This window comes from Halichoerus grypus, chromosome 6, assembly GCF_964656455.1.
Source record: "Halichoerus grypus chromosome 6, mHalGry1.hap1.1, whole genome shotgun sequence".
NCBI classification, from domain to species: Eukaryota; Metazoa; Chordata; class Mammalia; order Carnivora; family Phocidae; genus Halichoerus; species Halichoerus grypus.
This window is the reverse complement of record NC_135717.1, coordinates 3,726,489-3,740,623: the sequence shown is the minus strand read 5'-3', so window position 1 is coordinate 3,740,623 and position 14,135 is coordinate 3,726,489. Positions and strand designations below refer to the sequence as shown.

The 14,135-nt window shown below is 53.2% G+C and overlaps 1 protein-coding gene across 8 annotated transcripts in view; it reads left to right on the top strand.

Annotated features, from left to right (window-relative positions):
* Nucleotides 1–14,135, top strand: part of LOC118551042 (monocyte to macrophage differentiation factor 2) — a 116,786-nt gene that overhangs the window by 38,903 nt on the left and 63,748 nt on the right. For 2 of the 8 annotated variants that reach the window (XM_036116557.2, XM_036116549.2), the window contains exon 7: nucleotides 3,429–5,969. The exons of 2 other annotated variants lie outside the window; for them this stretch is intronic. In XM_036116557.2, the coding sequence (XP_035972450.1) occupies nucleotides 3,429–3,716 (288 nt within the window). In that variant the 3' untranslated portion in view covers nucleotides 3,717–5,969. Of the gene's footprint in view, nucleotides 1–601; nucleotides 2,350–3,428; nucleotides 5,970–10,230; nucleotides 10,452–10,730; nucleotides 11,078–14,135 lie in introns of those variants that run through there. 4 more of the 8 variants (XM_078074263.1, XM_078074265.1, XM_078074266.1 and 1 more) reach the window with 4 other exon arrangements.

Here is a 14,135-nt window from a genome sequence, read left to right as displayed (position 1 = left end):
AACTCCCTGCTCCCCCTCCCCCAGCCCCTGGTAACCTACTTTCTGTCTCTATGGATTCGATGGACTCCGGGGACCTTGTATGCATGGGATCCTACAGTACTTGTCCTTCTGTGCCTGGCTCCCTTCACTCAACACCGTGTCCTCCCGGTTCATTCGTGTTGGAGCAGGTGCCAGAATTTCCTTCCTTTTTAACTCTGAGTAATGTTCCATGGCATGAAATCCCACGAACAACAATTTGTTTATCCATTCATCCGTCTACGGACATGTGCGTTGCTCCCACATTGTGGCTGTCGTGAACCTGGATGTACCAGCATCTGTCCAGGTCCCTGCTTTCGCTTCTTTGGGGTACACGCCCAGATGTATTAATTTTTAGAAAAGACAAGCTAGAAAGTAGTCTTCGAGATTTTGGTAGAAATGAGCAATATTTGAGAATTAATTTGGGGAGAATAGACAACACGTGTTGAGACCTCCTACCTGGGAATCCGGGCTGGCTCGCCATCCACGTCTCTTTTCGTTTTGGGGTGGTGGGGGAATGGCGGGGGGCTCCCAGCCTTGCTGGCTGCTCCTCTGACCTGTGCCCCACCCTTGTCCTTGCCGACAGCCCAACACCGAGGGCATCTGGGAGCTGATGACCGGAGGGGTCTTCTACTGCTTGGGCATGGTGTTCTTCAAGAGTGACGGCAGGATCCCCTTTGCTCACGCCATCTGGCATCTCTTTGTGGCCTTTGGCGCTGGCACCCACTACTATGCCATCTGGAGGTACCTCTATCTGCCCAGCACCCTGCAGGCCAAGGTGTCCAAATGAGGTGGCCCAGACTGCACGGGGCAGAGCATCAGGAAAAGTGTTTCTGTGAACTTTGGTCCAGAGCACAGCGCCCAGGCCCGTCTGCGCGTCCACGGGCAGAGCTTTTGATGGGTCCGAGGCCAGAATGTCCTCCGGGTCCCAGGTGAGAAAGAAAGCATTTAGTCATTTTGACAGAGGAGAAATTAACCCTGTAACGTGTTTCTATCCTAGGCAAGTATTTCCTAATACAACCAACGTTAACGTCGTCAGAAAAGGGAGCAGACACTGTCCTGGCAGATTGGGGGACCCTGGGCCCATATTCACTCTTTAAGGCCCTCAGAACGCTATTAGGGAGTCAGGGGATTGTTTGTACCCCATTGGCCAGGGCCTCCTCTGCTACCAAAGTCCTGGCTGGGGAATTGTGCCCTGTTCAGGGTAAGTCACCCAGCCTGTAGATCAGGGATGGTGAATATCCGTGACCGTAGCAGACATCACCAATCAACTGCAGTATGGTGCGGAATCAGGATTCTTCTTCAGGAGGTGCTCTGGGCAGCCACGACCTATCCATTCAGCACTCACGATGGCACCCCTTAGCCTTTCCTGTCTGATGTGCTCTGCAGTGGGATCACGGCCAGACCGTGTGGGGGAGCCTGCTTATCTCCTGACATGACACCTGTCCCTACTGGGGAAACTCCTGGGGCAGGCTGTCTGGGGGGCAATGAAGGGAGACTGAGGCAGACAGCCCGAGTAGCCCCTGGCCTTCTGCTGCACCATAGCTGGTTCTCAGTACAGAGGAGTGAGTGAGTGGTGGGGGTTGGGGAAGCGGTTACTTGGTCATTTCTTCTGCTGAAAAAATCCAGAGAAATTATCAGAGCCATTCATTCGGGGGGCAAGCAGATCCTGGGGACTTGCTCACCTGCTCCAGATTTAGGGCTTGTGATGCCAACATTCAGATTCTTGCTTGGTGCCAATCAGCAGCCCTGGGAGGCTCCTCAGATGAGCCCCAGAAGGAAGGTCTCGCTAGTTTGATAGGGATCTGGGCAGAGCGTCTCCAGTGTTGGGATACCCCCACCTCTGAAGTCTCTAGTAGCCCGATGACAAGGCTTCCAGGGACCTGTCCTCATAGCGTCCCCCCAGGCCTGGGCTGGCGCCTCTGTAGCTGCCACTTGGACATTTACTGGGGAGGGGATCCAGGCCCAGCTCCTGAGCTGCACAGGAATCTGGAAATCTCTGAATCAAGCATCTCTCAAGGTAGACAGGCCTCAGCCTATGGCTATCCCAACCAGAGTTGGCTGGGCCAGGACAGGATGCCTTATGCTTAGTTCTTAGTACATTCCAAGGTATTTCAGGGTTCCAGCATCTGGAATCCCATGTACCGAAGTCAGTATTAAATCATCAGACACATTCCTCAGACAGGTGGGTTCTGAGCTGGCAGATGCTTTGGGGGTAAACTTTGTCCACTTGCCCCATGTGTGTGTGTGTGTGTGTGTGGTCTACACTGGCACTCCCAGCCTCTGGAAGCTGCCTTCATCTGGTCTGCCCACCGTCATTTGAGGTCAGGGTTGGAGGTTGGGGTGGGGAGAGGAAGCTTTGTGGGGGAGGGCCCCCTGGGGAGGGGCTTGCCGGTGATGGGGTGGGGGGACAGGGACACTGCAACAGTGATCTCTGCCTGGGCCTGAGGCAGGGGGAGGGGGAGGGGGTTCATGTTCGCTCTTGGAAGCCGGTCAGGAATCTCCCAGAGCACGGCACCAGCACCACGCCGAGGTGCTGTCCATGAAAGTCGTGTCATTGAGGTGCTGATGGGACAAGGCCCTGTTACAGGACAGGGCTGGGCAGCCTGGGACACTGACCTGGGACTTTTTTAGGGGTTCTGGAGCTGAGCTCCTTATGTGACACCTATATGTCCTCCTGCCCCCTCCTTTTGGCTACTTGATCTTGCATTTTCCCCAAGACATCCTGCCTCTTTATGCCCCACCCCTTTGGAGGTGCCAGTTGACCCCCTCACCCACCCATCTTATGCCTACTCATACTCCAAAGCCCTGCTCAGGCATCAGTATTGAGGGACTTCTGGCCTTCCTAGGGGCTCCTGCCTGCTTCCCCCCACCCCCCGTGCTTACCTGCACTGAGGCTCAGAGCTCTATCGTTCATCACCCTGGTCCTTGCACCTGCCTCCCACCCCAGGAGCTCTTTAAGGGAGGAGCTCTGTCTTGCTGGACTTGACATCAAATCTGGCTGCTTCTGTTTGTGAGGGCTTGGGCCAGTTCCTTAACCTCAGTGTCCTCCACTATAAGATGGGGACAGCAAGGCCGCAGCTTGCAAGGTTGCTTAAAGATTTGGTAAGGTAACGAATGTGAAATACCCAGCCTGGTATTCTGATTAGCTCCCTTAGCTGCCCACTTGGGAAGCAGCCTTTGATAATGAAGATGACACTCTTCCAGAAGCGTCAGCTGTGCTAGCCAAAGGAGTGAATCACTAATGGTAGAATTTTCCAACTGTGGACAGGCTGGTGAGGACACTGTTCTGCAGGGCGTTGACCACATTCCTTCCCCTTGGTCCAATTTAGGATGTTTCCCATGAACCCTTTCTCTTCCTCAGCATCATTGTGAAAGTGAGTTTCCCAGCATTCCGTTTCACCCAAACCTAGGCCCTGGACCTCCTCCAAAGTGTGTCACCAGCAGTGGAGGGAAGGAAAAGACGTTCCTCAGGCCAGTCCCTCCTGTGGGTAAGCATTCCAGTCTGCGCACTGGGCGTGTGGGGTGGAGAGGGCAGGGCACTGGGAACTCAGATGTCAGCTCCCTCTTCCTGGCCACCTTTGAGGCTGTCACATGCTAGAACAATCCGGCGAAGAGGCTGTCATGCCCCAGGGAGCCAGGGAGGAGGTCGGAAGTCCTCTTTGACACTCCAGGCTCTTCAGCAGCTGCTCCTGAGTTAGGTGGGCACTGCTGGGTTGGGGTGAGGGGTGGGAGCTGGTGAGAAGTGCGCATGAAGGCAGGTTCAGGAGGCCCCACTGCTCGGCCGGCCTGGGGGTGACACCCTGCTTACTGAGTCCCTTGCCCAGCCAAAGCAGGTGTGCTTGCTGGTGGACGGACCTGCCGGCCAGATGGCAGGATTTCCCGGGCAGGCCCTAGGCGGAGCTTGCCGAGGGCTGTCCCCAGGGCCAGCAGCCTCTCAGGCCAGGGGGCTTTAAGCCAGCATCACGGACCAGAGCTGCCTTTTTCTCTTGATTGGAAATTGCACATATGGTGGGAGCAGGGCTGAGCGTCCTTCTCCCCATCAGCATCGGGCTCAGGCTGGGGAGAATCCTAGGAAAGCTCTGGGCAGGGGCGGGGGCGGGATGGGAGTTGCGAGGGGGCCTAGATGGAGGGCCTAAAGCCAGGCTGCTGGTGGGTGGGGGCCCCTCACAGTGGGGTGACGTGCAGGGCTTCCCGAGAATGCTGCCGTCCTGGGTTTTCAGGGCACCAGGCTCTCTTTTCTGTATTCGTCTGCAAATGCTGCGGTGCTCCGAATGTTTTCCCACAGCTGGGCTGAGTCCCTGCATTTGGACTTAGGCCCCCGTTGGGAAGAAGGGGCGGGAGGGCAGCTCAGGTGCTGAGAGGGGCAGGTAGAGGTCAGAGGTCTGGGAAATGAACCTAGTGACTTAGCCAAGAAGGCACTTGTCACCTTTGCCCCCCGACACTGCAACCAGCTGCTGAAAGGTGGGTTCTGGGAACCACATTGCGGGGTCCCGAAGGAACCTGTGGCCGTCCCAGCAGCTGGTCCCATGTACGCTGACACGTACGCTCACAGGTATGGTGCAGGGGTCTCTGCTAGAGCTTCCTAGACGCTCTGTCCGTTGATTGACACTCCCCTCTGCGGGGTAAGGATCATTGGCTGAGCTTACAGAGCAGGAAGCCAGAGCACAGAGAGGTTTGGCGACTTCCCCGAGGGCACCCAGCATCTAACCAGTAAAGCCAAGCTTTGAAGCCAGGACTATCTAACCTCCAAGTGTCAGGTCCCACGGCCAGGTCGCCTGTTTCCAAGGACGTCCACTGCCCCCATGTCTGTCCTCCAGGGAGGAATGCTGGGCTGAACGTTTTTAATGAGTTCAAAAACAAAACAAAACATGGGTGTATAGCATTTGCTGATTTCCATGGTGTCAGTGCACCCATGGCCGATTTCAAGCCACCAGGGTGACATCACTGAAGATGTCTTGGGAGGGGATGCTCACGTCTGGCCCTCGAAAGCCCGCATGGGCCCACCCGGCACTCCACTGCCCCACTGCTTCCCGCCTGTGCCCCTCACGGAGTTGGCCGGGGATGCCCGGGATGCCGAGCTGGGAGAACACACCAGCTCTGAAGGGGTCCTGAGCTGCCTGGACGCTCCGCCTGTGGGGTCTGGAACCTGGAGCCAGGCCGACCCTCTCCAGCTCCAGCCCTACACAGGCCAGCACACAAGACCCTCAGCTCCCTAGGGTTTGGCCAGGGAACCTCTGCAGGGGTGTGCTGAACCCCAGATCCCAGCTGCCACCCACCTAGGACTGCTGCTGAGCCAGTAGGTCAGGACGGCACTCTGGAGTCTGGACACCGTTTCCGGAAGCCGCACTCTGGAGCTCATCTACTTTGAGGCCATGCCCTGCATGTTAGTGATGGGGTTCCTGAGTCAGACGCCAGAGGACAGACTCACATTCAGAAGCGGGGGACCTAACCAATGCTCTTGCTTTGGGCTCTTTCTTATTTCGTTTCCTAGATTCATAATATTAATACCCTTCAGCAGCCTGTGTTTCTACACAGGCCATTCCTGAAATTGGGCTCTGTCCCTAATGTTTCTTTTTTGTTTCTTTTCTTTTTCTTTCCTTCTTTTTTTTTTTTTTTTTTGCCCCTAATGTTTCATAAGCTCTGTGCCAAGCCCTGTGATTTATATTGTCTTTACAGGCACTCTATGAGGTAGGTATGATCCCATTTTACTGATGTGGAGACTGAGGCTCAGAGAGGTTAAGTAACTCATCCAAGGGCACACAGCTAGTACGTGGCAGCCGCGGGCCCTCCCCCACTCCACTGTCTGCTCCCTAAAATGCTGGCAAGTCCATTTTAGGGTTCCCAGCCTGTGGATAGGGGCAGTTGACATGCTGGTGGGCTCCATGTTTTTGTTTCAGCTGGTCCGTGTGCTCTGAACGCTTATACCGAAGGTCTGAGGCTCGTTCGCTAGCCCCATGTTCAGGCCAGCGTTGGAGACCCTGGCAGAAACTCCCACTCAGGCTTTCAAAAGATGCGTGTTTGGGAGAATGTGTAGCCATATGGCTCCTAGCGGCAGGGTGGCTGGGAGGAGTGGTGCTGCCCCCATCCCCGGGCGTACTCCCAGGACCTTCTCCGGCCCGAGGCTATAATGCTCAGCACAGGAACCGGGTTCCCTGTAAAGGGCTCCAAGCCCAGGTCCCGGTGGGGCATCCTGCCTGGGCACGGGTGGCTGGCAGGAATCTGTGGATCCCAGACCCATTGGCCTTTATGGTTGACTTACTTGAGGTGTGATGTGCAAGACTGGGAGCCTGAGCAGCAAGACCTTGAACACGAGGCAGAAGGGGTGGGACAGCTCGGTTTTGTACACAGGGGGTGGGGGTGAGAGCAGAGGAGTGACATGCCCGGGGCACAGAGCCGGGGAGAGCTGGGGCCGTTGCCTTCCCCTCCCACACCCCTCTCTTTTCCCGGGCACTGTGGCCACTCCTGCCCCCTCCAGCGACAGAATGTGCAGCTGCAGCCTCTCTCACAGCCCGGTGGCTCAGGTGGCGTGGGGCCTCCGGGTCTGGCAGGGAGGAAGTGCCAGACCTCCCTTGTGGCCTTATTTTCCACGTGTGGATGTGATGTACTTGAGCTTCCCACTTGCTGTGTGACTTGGGGCAGATTACTTACCCTCTCTGGGCTTCCATCTGGTCAGCCGTAAAAGGAGCTGGTGGTTTTGCTCGGCTGATTGTCAGCTGCTGGTCCGTTTCCAGACTGTGCATGTTAGGGATAGGCACAAAGCCCAGATGGGTGGGCTGGGCTGGCTTGACTCAGCACGGTGGACCCTTCCCCAGTTTGAGGTGAGGTCCCCTGGGGGAGCAGGGCTGTGGACTCAGCTCCTCCCCAGAGCAACACTGAGGCCCTCCTCCATGCACAGACTCCTCTGACGGATAACGTAGGGAAAATAAAGGAATCCCAAATGGACTGAGAAACACCAGCTACCGAGTAAGGGAGTGCTGTCCCTATGGTAGCTGTTAGGTGCAGGTGGCTAAGGCAATTAAAATTAAATTAAAATAAAAACTCAGCGCCTCACCGGTACTAGACGCATTTTAAGGGCTCAATAGCCACATGTGGCCAGAGGCTACCTTTGTGGACAGCACAGAAAAAGACAGTCATCACCCTCCCAGAAAGTTCCATCAGACAACGCTAAGTAGATCAGTGTTTCTCAAACCTTTTTTTTGGTCGTGGAACCCCTTCGTACCCTTAAAAACTACTGAGGACACCAAAGAACTTTGTTTATGGGCTATATTTAATATTAACATTCATCATAGTAGAGACTAAAACTGAGAGTATTTGAAAGTACCTGTTAAATCACGCAAAGATAAACTCTTTACACGTTGACATCAGTAACATATTTTTCTATTAAAAATAACTATATTTTTCCAAACAAAAAGAGACTTAGGAGGAGGAGTGGCATGGTTTCATGATTTCATGTTCTTGCAAATCTCTTGAACGTCTGGCTTAGCAGAAGGCCACAGGACTCCCCTGCCTGTGTTTTCGTGAGCGTGGAACAATCACCTGGTACTGTAGTCTCTGGAAACGTTTGCCTGAAGGCAGGACAATGTTATAGTGTAATTATGAAAACCGCTTCACCTTGCGAGCCCCCGGAAGGACCTTGGGAGACCAACATTGTGGAGAATCACTGATCTAGACTTTTCCCTCTGTTTTACAGTGGATCACGAATGCCGAGCGAGAGTTCGAGATCCCAGCCCAACACTCCTCATTTTAGCCCGTTTTAGCTGAACCTGGAGACGTGGGCAGGACGGGTGTGAGCACCGGTCTGGGACACCCAGTTCAGGCGGGCGCGGCATGTCCACTGACCGTGCTCAGTGCCCAGCTCCCTACCAGCGCTTAGTTGGTGCTCCGCACACATTTGTGGGGGGAGCAGGGGGAGCTTGGTCTCCTCCTCTTCTGAGGTTGGGAAGGTGTGGCTAGGGAGCCTCGTGGATGTGTTGGCCCTTTGCGTCCAGGGCCGGGCAAGTTCCCAACCGTGGTCCGCGTGGACACTGCCCTGGCCTTTACTCTTGGCAAGTCTGAACATCAGAGGGCAAGCTGGAGTGCTAGTAGGAGGCTCCCGGGCTGGTTTTTCCCAACTCAAGTCTGTAGTGGGTTTGACTTTGCCCGAAGTGGGTCCTATGCCTGGGCACTGCCCAAGAGCTGGTTTTTCTGGAAGATGTGGAGCAGCATGGGGCTTGAGCTGTGGAGGAGGGAGGGGAGCACGGGCCTGTTCTGCAGGTGGTTGGTAGTGGGGGGCAGAGCAGAAGAGGGAGGTGTGGGCCGGGGAGGAGTTGCTACCCGCAGCATGGCGGCTCGGGCCTACGGGATGCCGTCCGACGCTGTCCCCTGACTGTGGGAGACGGGAAGTCGTGGAGGTGTTGGGGTGCTCTGCATGCTTACGGCATCCTGGAGACCAGTGGTTAAATATCTCGGGGCGGGCAAGTCGTTAAAGCATGAGCGGTGTGAGATTGGCCTCGGTGGGAATGTTGACACCATGGGAATCAGCAAAGGCTACAGATCAGAGCTTACTATTTTTGGAGAGCTGTTGTACCAGCATGCTGCAGCCTGGGCATGCCTCTCTGCGTCCCACCCCCTCTTTATCGGCGTAACAGGTAATATACACACGGTTCTGAACGTGGACACATTCACATTCTTATATAGTTCTCCCGGCAAAACCAGCAAGACAGGGAAACTGAGGCTGTTTGGAGAGGCTGCGAGACTTGCCCAAGGTCATCCCTGGTGCAGGGCAGGGCTGGAACCCAAGTCACGGCCCTTGGGTGTCACACCCTCCTCCTTCCGCTGTCTCTCTCCCTGAGAGCTGAGCTCTGGGGCAGAGGATGAGGATCTCCTTAACGTCCTTCCGGGGCCCCATTCTCCTGACTTGAGCAACGCCATCCTTTGGCGGCTCGGTTCCTGCTCTCAGTCAGTTTTGCCTGAGCCCTGAGAAGCCTGAGGATGAAAAGCGGGTGTTCTCTGCTCCTGCCTTTGGGAACTGGCCGGGACTGGGACACTCTCCGGGGGGCGAGGACACTGGAGCGCAATGCCTCCCCTGGGGCCTGGCAGCCATTGAGCCCTGAGCTGTCGGGCGGCCCTTCGTCACTGGGGCCCAGTGGGCAGTGGGGCAAAGCCACGGCTGGTTATCCCAGGTCTGCGTGGAGTCTCTCTGCCCACACAACCTCAGCTCGTAGGTGTCCTGACACCTTCTCTCTGCAAAGCTGGCCTCATGATGGGCTCTCAAACCCTCCTGTACCTTCGTTGTGGCGTTGGGCAGGGGGTCCCGCATGCCAGCTGCGGCCCGCACTGGGAGGCCTCCCTGTACCTCATGGGATCTGCCTGCCCCATCATGGGGATCAGGCTGCAGGCTGCGTGGGTCAGCTGTCCTCCATTTATTCCCAGACGTCAGTGTTTTCCAAACCTTTTTGATCAATACCCATCATAAGAAAAGCATTTTACACTGTGATTCCAGTTCACACGTCCATCGCTGAAACAGGACCTACTTGGGTGATGCCCTGGGTGTTTCCTACCCTGCCCTATCCATCCTACCGTTCGTCTTTTTCTCAAGTTGCTGGTTGCAACCCGCTAAATTACTTTCATGCCCCACGAGTGGGCCTGAACCGTCAGCTCTGGAAATTGTTCTAGGTGGTTCTGTCCTGGGAAGGCATGGGCGTTGGTACTAGGTACTTATTCCCTAGTTGTGTGATTGGCGGAGGTCCGCATGGGGCCAGACCTCAGGAACTTGGGTGCCCAAGTGGGGACCGTTAAGGAGAAAGAAGTTAGGAGCTTCCGAGGATCTGGCTGCTCAGAACACTGACCCCACTTGAGAGGAATACAAGACCCGATTTTTGGGTCTCTTGTCCTGGTGATGGCCCCAGGTTCTGGGGGACCTTGGGGGCTGGATGGTCATAGAGACCTCGGGAATGTCGGTCAGCGTGAATTCAGGCAGGGCCGGGAAGGTAGGAGGGAGGCAGCGAGTCCGATTGAAAAATGAGTGGACCCAGCTTTGCAAGAGCTGTTGTGCCTCCAGAAGCAATTTCAAATTTCGGGCCCTGATCCCCGCAGAACGAATCGCCCGACAGCCCTGTTTACAACGCTGGGTTTCACTAGAATCTTTCCACTCCTGTTGCTTGTGAAGCCCTTTCTTGGGGGTGGGGGGCTGGGAGCAGGAACTCTGACTGCCTTTCACACTTGTTTTTCTAGACGTATATGGTGTCGAGAGTGTTGGAGACTGATATCTGTGGCATGCCTTTTCAAAAATGTCCTGCTGGTATTGGACCCTCTCTGTGTTTGTGAAATTGCTTTTTTGTATTAACACAACCTTTGATCAACATTTGTAGCGAAGAGGAAAAATCCTGCCGGTGTGTGTTATTGTTTGCAGTGGAATAGAAAAACTTAAAAAAATAAAAATTCAAGATGCCTCACTCTTGTCCAGCTGTCTTTTTAAAAATAACATCTGTCCAGGGGCGCCTGGGTGGTTCAGTCGGTTAAGCGTCTGCCTTCGGCTCAGGTCATGATCCTGGGGTCCTGGCATCGAGTCCCGGGTCGGGCTCCCTGCTTAGCGAAGAGTCTGCTTCTCCCTCTGCCGCTCCCCTGGCTTGTGCACTCACGTGTGCTCTCTCTCTCTCAAATAAATAAAATCTTTAAAACAAAAAAATGCTATTAAAAAACATAACATCTGTTCATTCTTTTTATCAAAGCAGTCTCTGTTCACTGTAGAAGATTTGGAGTGTTTGGAAAAGCATAAAGTAAATGAAAAACCCTGCATTAGCTGTCTCTTGCTGCAAAACAAAGGGCCCTAAAATACAGTGGCTTCAAACAGCAATAATCATCAGCATCTCTCATGGCTTCCGTCAGTCGGGAATTCAGAGTCTGGGCCTCAGCCCGAGGATGTGAGGGCTGGCCGTGAAGATCGTCTGAAGGCACATTCACTCACAAGTCCGGTGGGGCAAACTGGCAGCCGGCTAGATCCTGTTTCAAAATGTAGATTTTATTATTCCGGGATGGTAAGGCCAAGAGATCAGGAGATGACTGACCTGGAAAAGATAGTTTGTCCCTCACAGTTCCCAGGGGGAGGGGGCACGGGATGCCACACGGGGCCACATGGGGAAGCACTAGGGTAAGGGGGCAGAGAGCAAGGGGAAAACATGGGTATCAGGTTTATTGTGGCTTCTGAGGGAGGGAACAGATGAGGTTTAGGATTAGCAGATTTAGGATTGGCTAGTTTGAGGAATTTCCGCAGGCTCTGGTGCATAGGGGGGCTGTCCCTCGTTGTGTGGCACTTGGTCCTGGGGTGATGAGGACAGGGGAGTATTGGTCTGGAGTATGTGAGCCAAACAGAGAAGGTGGGGAAGGCTGGTCTCCAGACTGGTGGTTTTGCATATGAAACGTATGGCTCACAGGTGGGTTGTTTACTCTCTCCAGAGATTGGCTACCCCTGGGAGGGGCAGTCTTCCCATGGTTGGTATAAGGGCCCAGATATGAAAACATCAAAAGCAAAGACATCTTAATACACACCAAGTGACTTCCTCATTGGTCTGGGCTTCCCTTTACAACAGGGCAGCTGGGTCCCAAGAGAAAGAAAGAGCCAGGTAGGAGACAGATGTCTTTTATGACCTAGCCCTGGAAGTCTTCACTTCGGCTATATTCTACAGTTGACACAGCTAAAAAGTCCTTCCAGGAAAAAAAAAAGTCCTCCCAAGATCAAGGGGGGAGGGAAGGCAGACCTCCTCCCCATCACCTGATGGAGGAGAGTCCGAGTTACAGTGGGAGAAGGGTGTGTGGGATGCGGACGTATTGATAGGGCTGTCTTTGGCAACTGCCTCGAACTCCATCACCCGGAAATAATCACCGTTAATATTCCCGATCTATCCCACTTCACCTCTCTTGAATGTGTTTGACAATGGAGAAGTGATGGTATTATTAAAATTTTGTGTTCTTGGGCAAGTCCATTAGCCTCTTGTGGGTTCATGTAGACACTGAATTAGATTAAGAGCTCTCACACATGTCTTTCCTTGGGTGATAGAAAGATCTCCAGCTGGACCAAGCTCTTTCACCCCAATTTGAAAAATGACCACGTGTTCCCAATTCTCATTTCAAAAAAGTTACTGCATCGTATTTTCTCAATCTTAATTATTTTTCTCATACATACATCATAAACCAAATGGTACTTTTTATAAGAAATGCTCACAGGCATCAAATCAAGTAAACAAATAAAAAAATGAATGGAAATGTCAGACTCAGCCAAACATATTTGGTTTCAGCCATGTGTTTCTTGAGGCCACCTGTGCTCATGTTCGTGATTTTATGTTGTGATCATATCACATGGTCATATTTGATCCTAACTCCTACTTGGTTTGAAATACAGCTTTTCAACATGTTCCCCAGTCCCAAGACTGGGATTAGAGTTTCCAGAGCCTTCCCCACCTGAATAGTTTATTAACCACGGGGGTAGATGATTTCTCAAGTCCCACCTGGACTAATATCTTTGACAATCAAGCAAATGTGGTTCAGGTTCTGTAGAACAGACCAAGCACTCAAGAGTCAAGTGAATTGACATCATCCGTTTTAATGGCACGGAACCCTTTGCTTGTTTCGACTGAACACACCTACTACTCCTGGCTTCATTTCCCATCTCTGTGCTTGGAATCAGCATTTTCCAATGAAACATCTTACCTGAGCTGCAGATCTAGATGCCTACTAGATATTGACATCAGAATAGACATATCAACTTTAAACAGAATAATATCAAGTATCTTTTCTCTATAATCCGGGTACCCCGTACGTTCCCAGGGCCAGGAGGTACTACACCTGTTGATTGGAAGTTGCTCAATATATGACACAGCAAGAAAGATAACAGTCACTGAGTTTTGGCTGATGAGTTAACAAGGAATGGCCAAACCCAGAGTGCGGCTCTGTATGGGTTGTGGTGCTGAGTTCATCGAGAATGGGATCGCAGGACAGAAAGGCCAGGATCTAAGGCTGTGCGTGTGCCTGCCGACACTTGTCCTTCCTCTCTGCTGGTCCCCCCAAGAGCCCAGTCTTTCTGCCTCTAGACAGGTCATCTCTTGGGAACCCTGCTCTTTGACCTTCACCAGATGCTTTTTCTTTGGGCTCCTTTGCACCTTTCCTTGATGGCGTCCCGGGACTCTGCCGCCCTCTGGTGGCCACGGAGGGCACCTCAACACTCCGTTTTATTCCGTGGATTTCCAAAGACGTTCAACCTTGCAGCTCAAAAACTTGTTTTGCTCACCTGCCCATGGGCCTGGCGCGGATGAATAAAACTCAGTTGTTTTGGGCCTGGCGCGGATGAATAAAACTCAGTTGTTTTGGGCCTGGCGCGGATGAATAAAACTCAGTTGCCCTTGATAAGCTTCCAGCTGAGGGGATGAGAAGGCGATGGGTGGAAATCTATTCATTCCTTTGTTTACTCATTTAACCAGTATTTATTGAGCACCTGTAGGCTCAATAGTCTAGCAGTAAAAAAGGCCAATGAGGTACCTGCCTTTACAGAACACAAACCCCACTGGGTGTTAAATACTCCAGCAAATACTTCAACAAATAGTGATAAGCGCCTATGAGTTAAATAAAACAGGTAGAGATAGAAAAGGACCACAGGGGTGGCCGTGGAGAGAATGATCCGGAGATGGGAGTGGAGCTGACTTTTGTGAGGGGAAAGTGCCAGCATCCAGACACAAGAGGAGGAGCATTTTGGGAAGAGGAGACAGCAAGGGGACAGGTTTCAGAGGAGGGGATGAGCCTAGTGCGTTTGAGAACAGAAGTTCTGTGCGGCTGGTGCGCTGGGTTGGAGGGGGCGTTGGAACGATCAGCAGGCCAGCTGGGTAGGGTTTGAGCCCTGCCTTATTCTAAGTGCAAGGGGGAGTCATGGAGGAGCATAGGCCGGGGAGTAACCTCTCGTTTGCATCTAAGGAACATAGTTTGGTATAATGTGAACCCGTGGGAGCACAGGGGAGGGGTGCAGATCCAAGTCTGGAGGGCAGGGAGCCCTTCCTGGATAAGGCGTATTAGCTGTCTATTGCTGCATAACAAACTGCCCCCAAACTCAGTGGGTTAAATCAATAAGAAACATTTATCATCCCGCAGTTTCT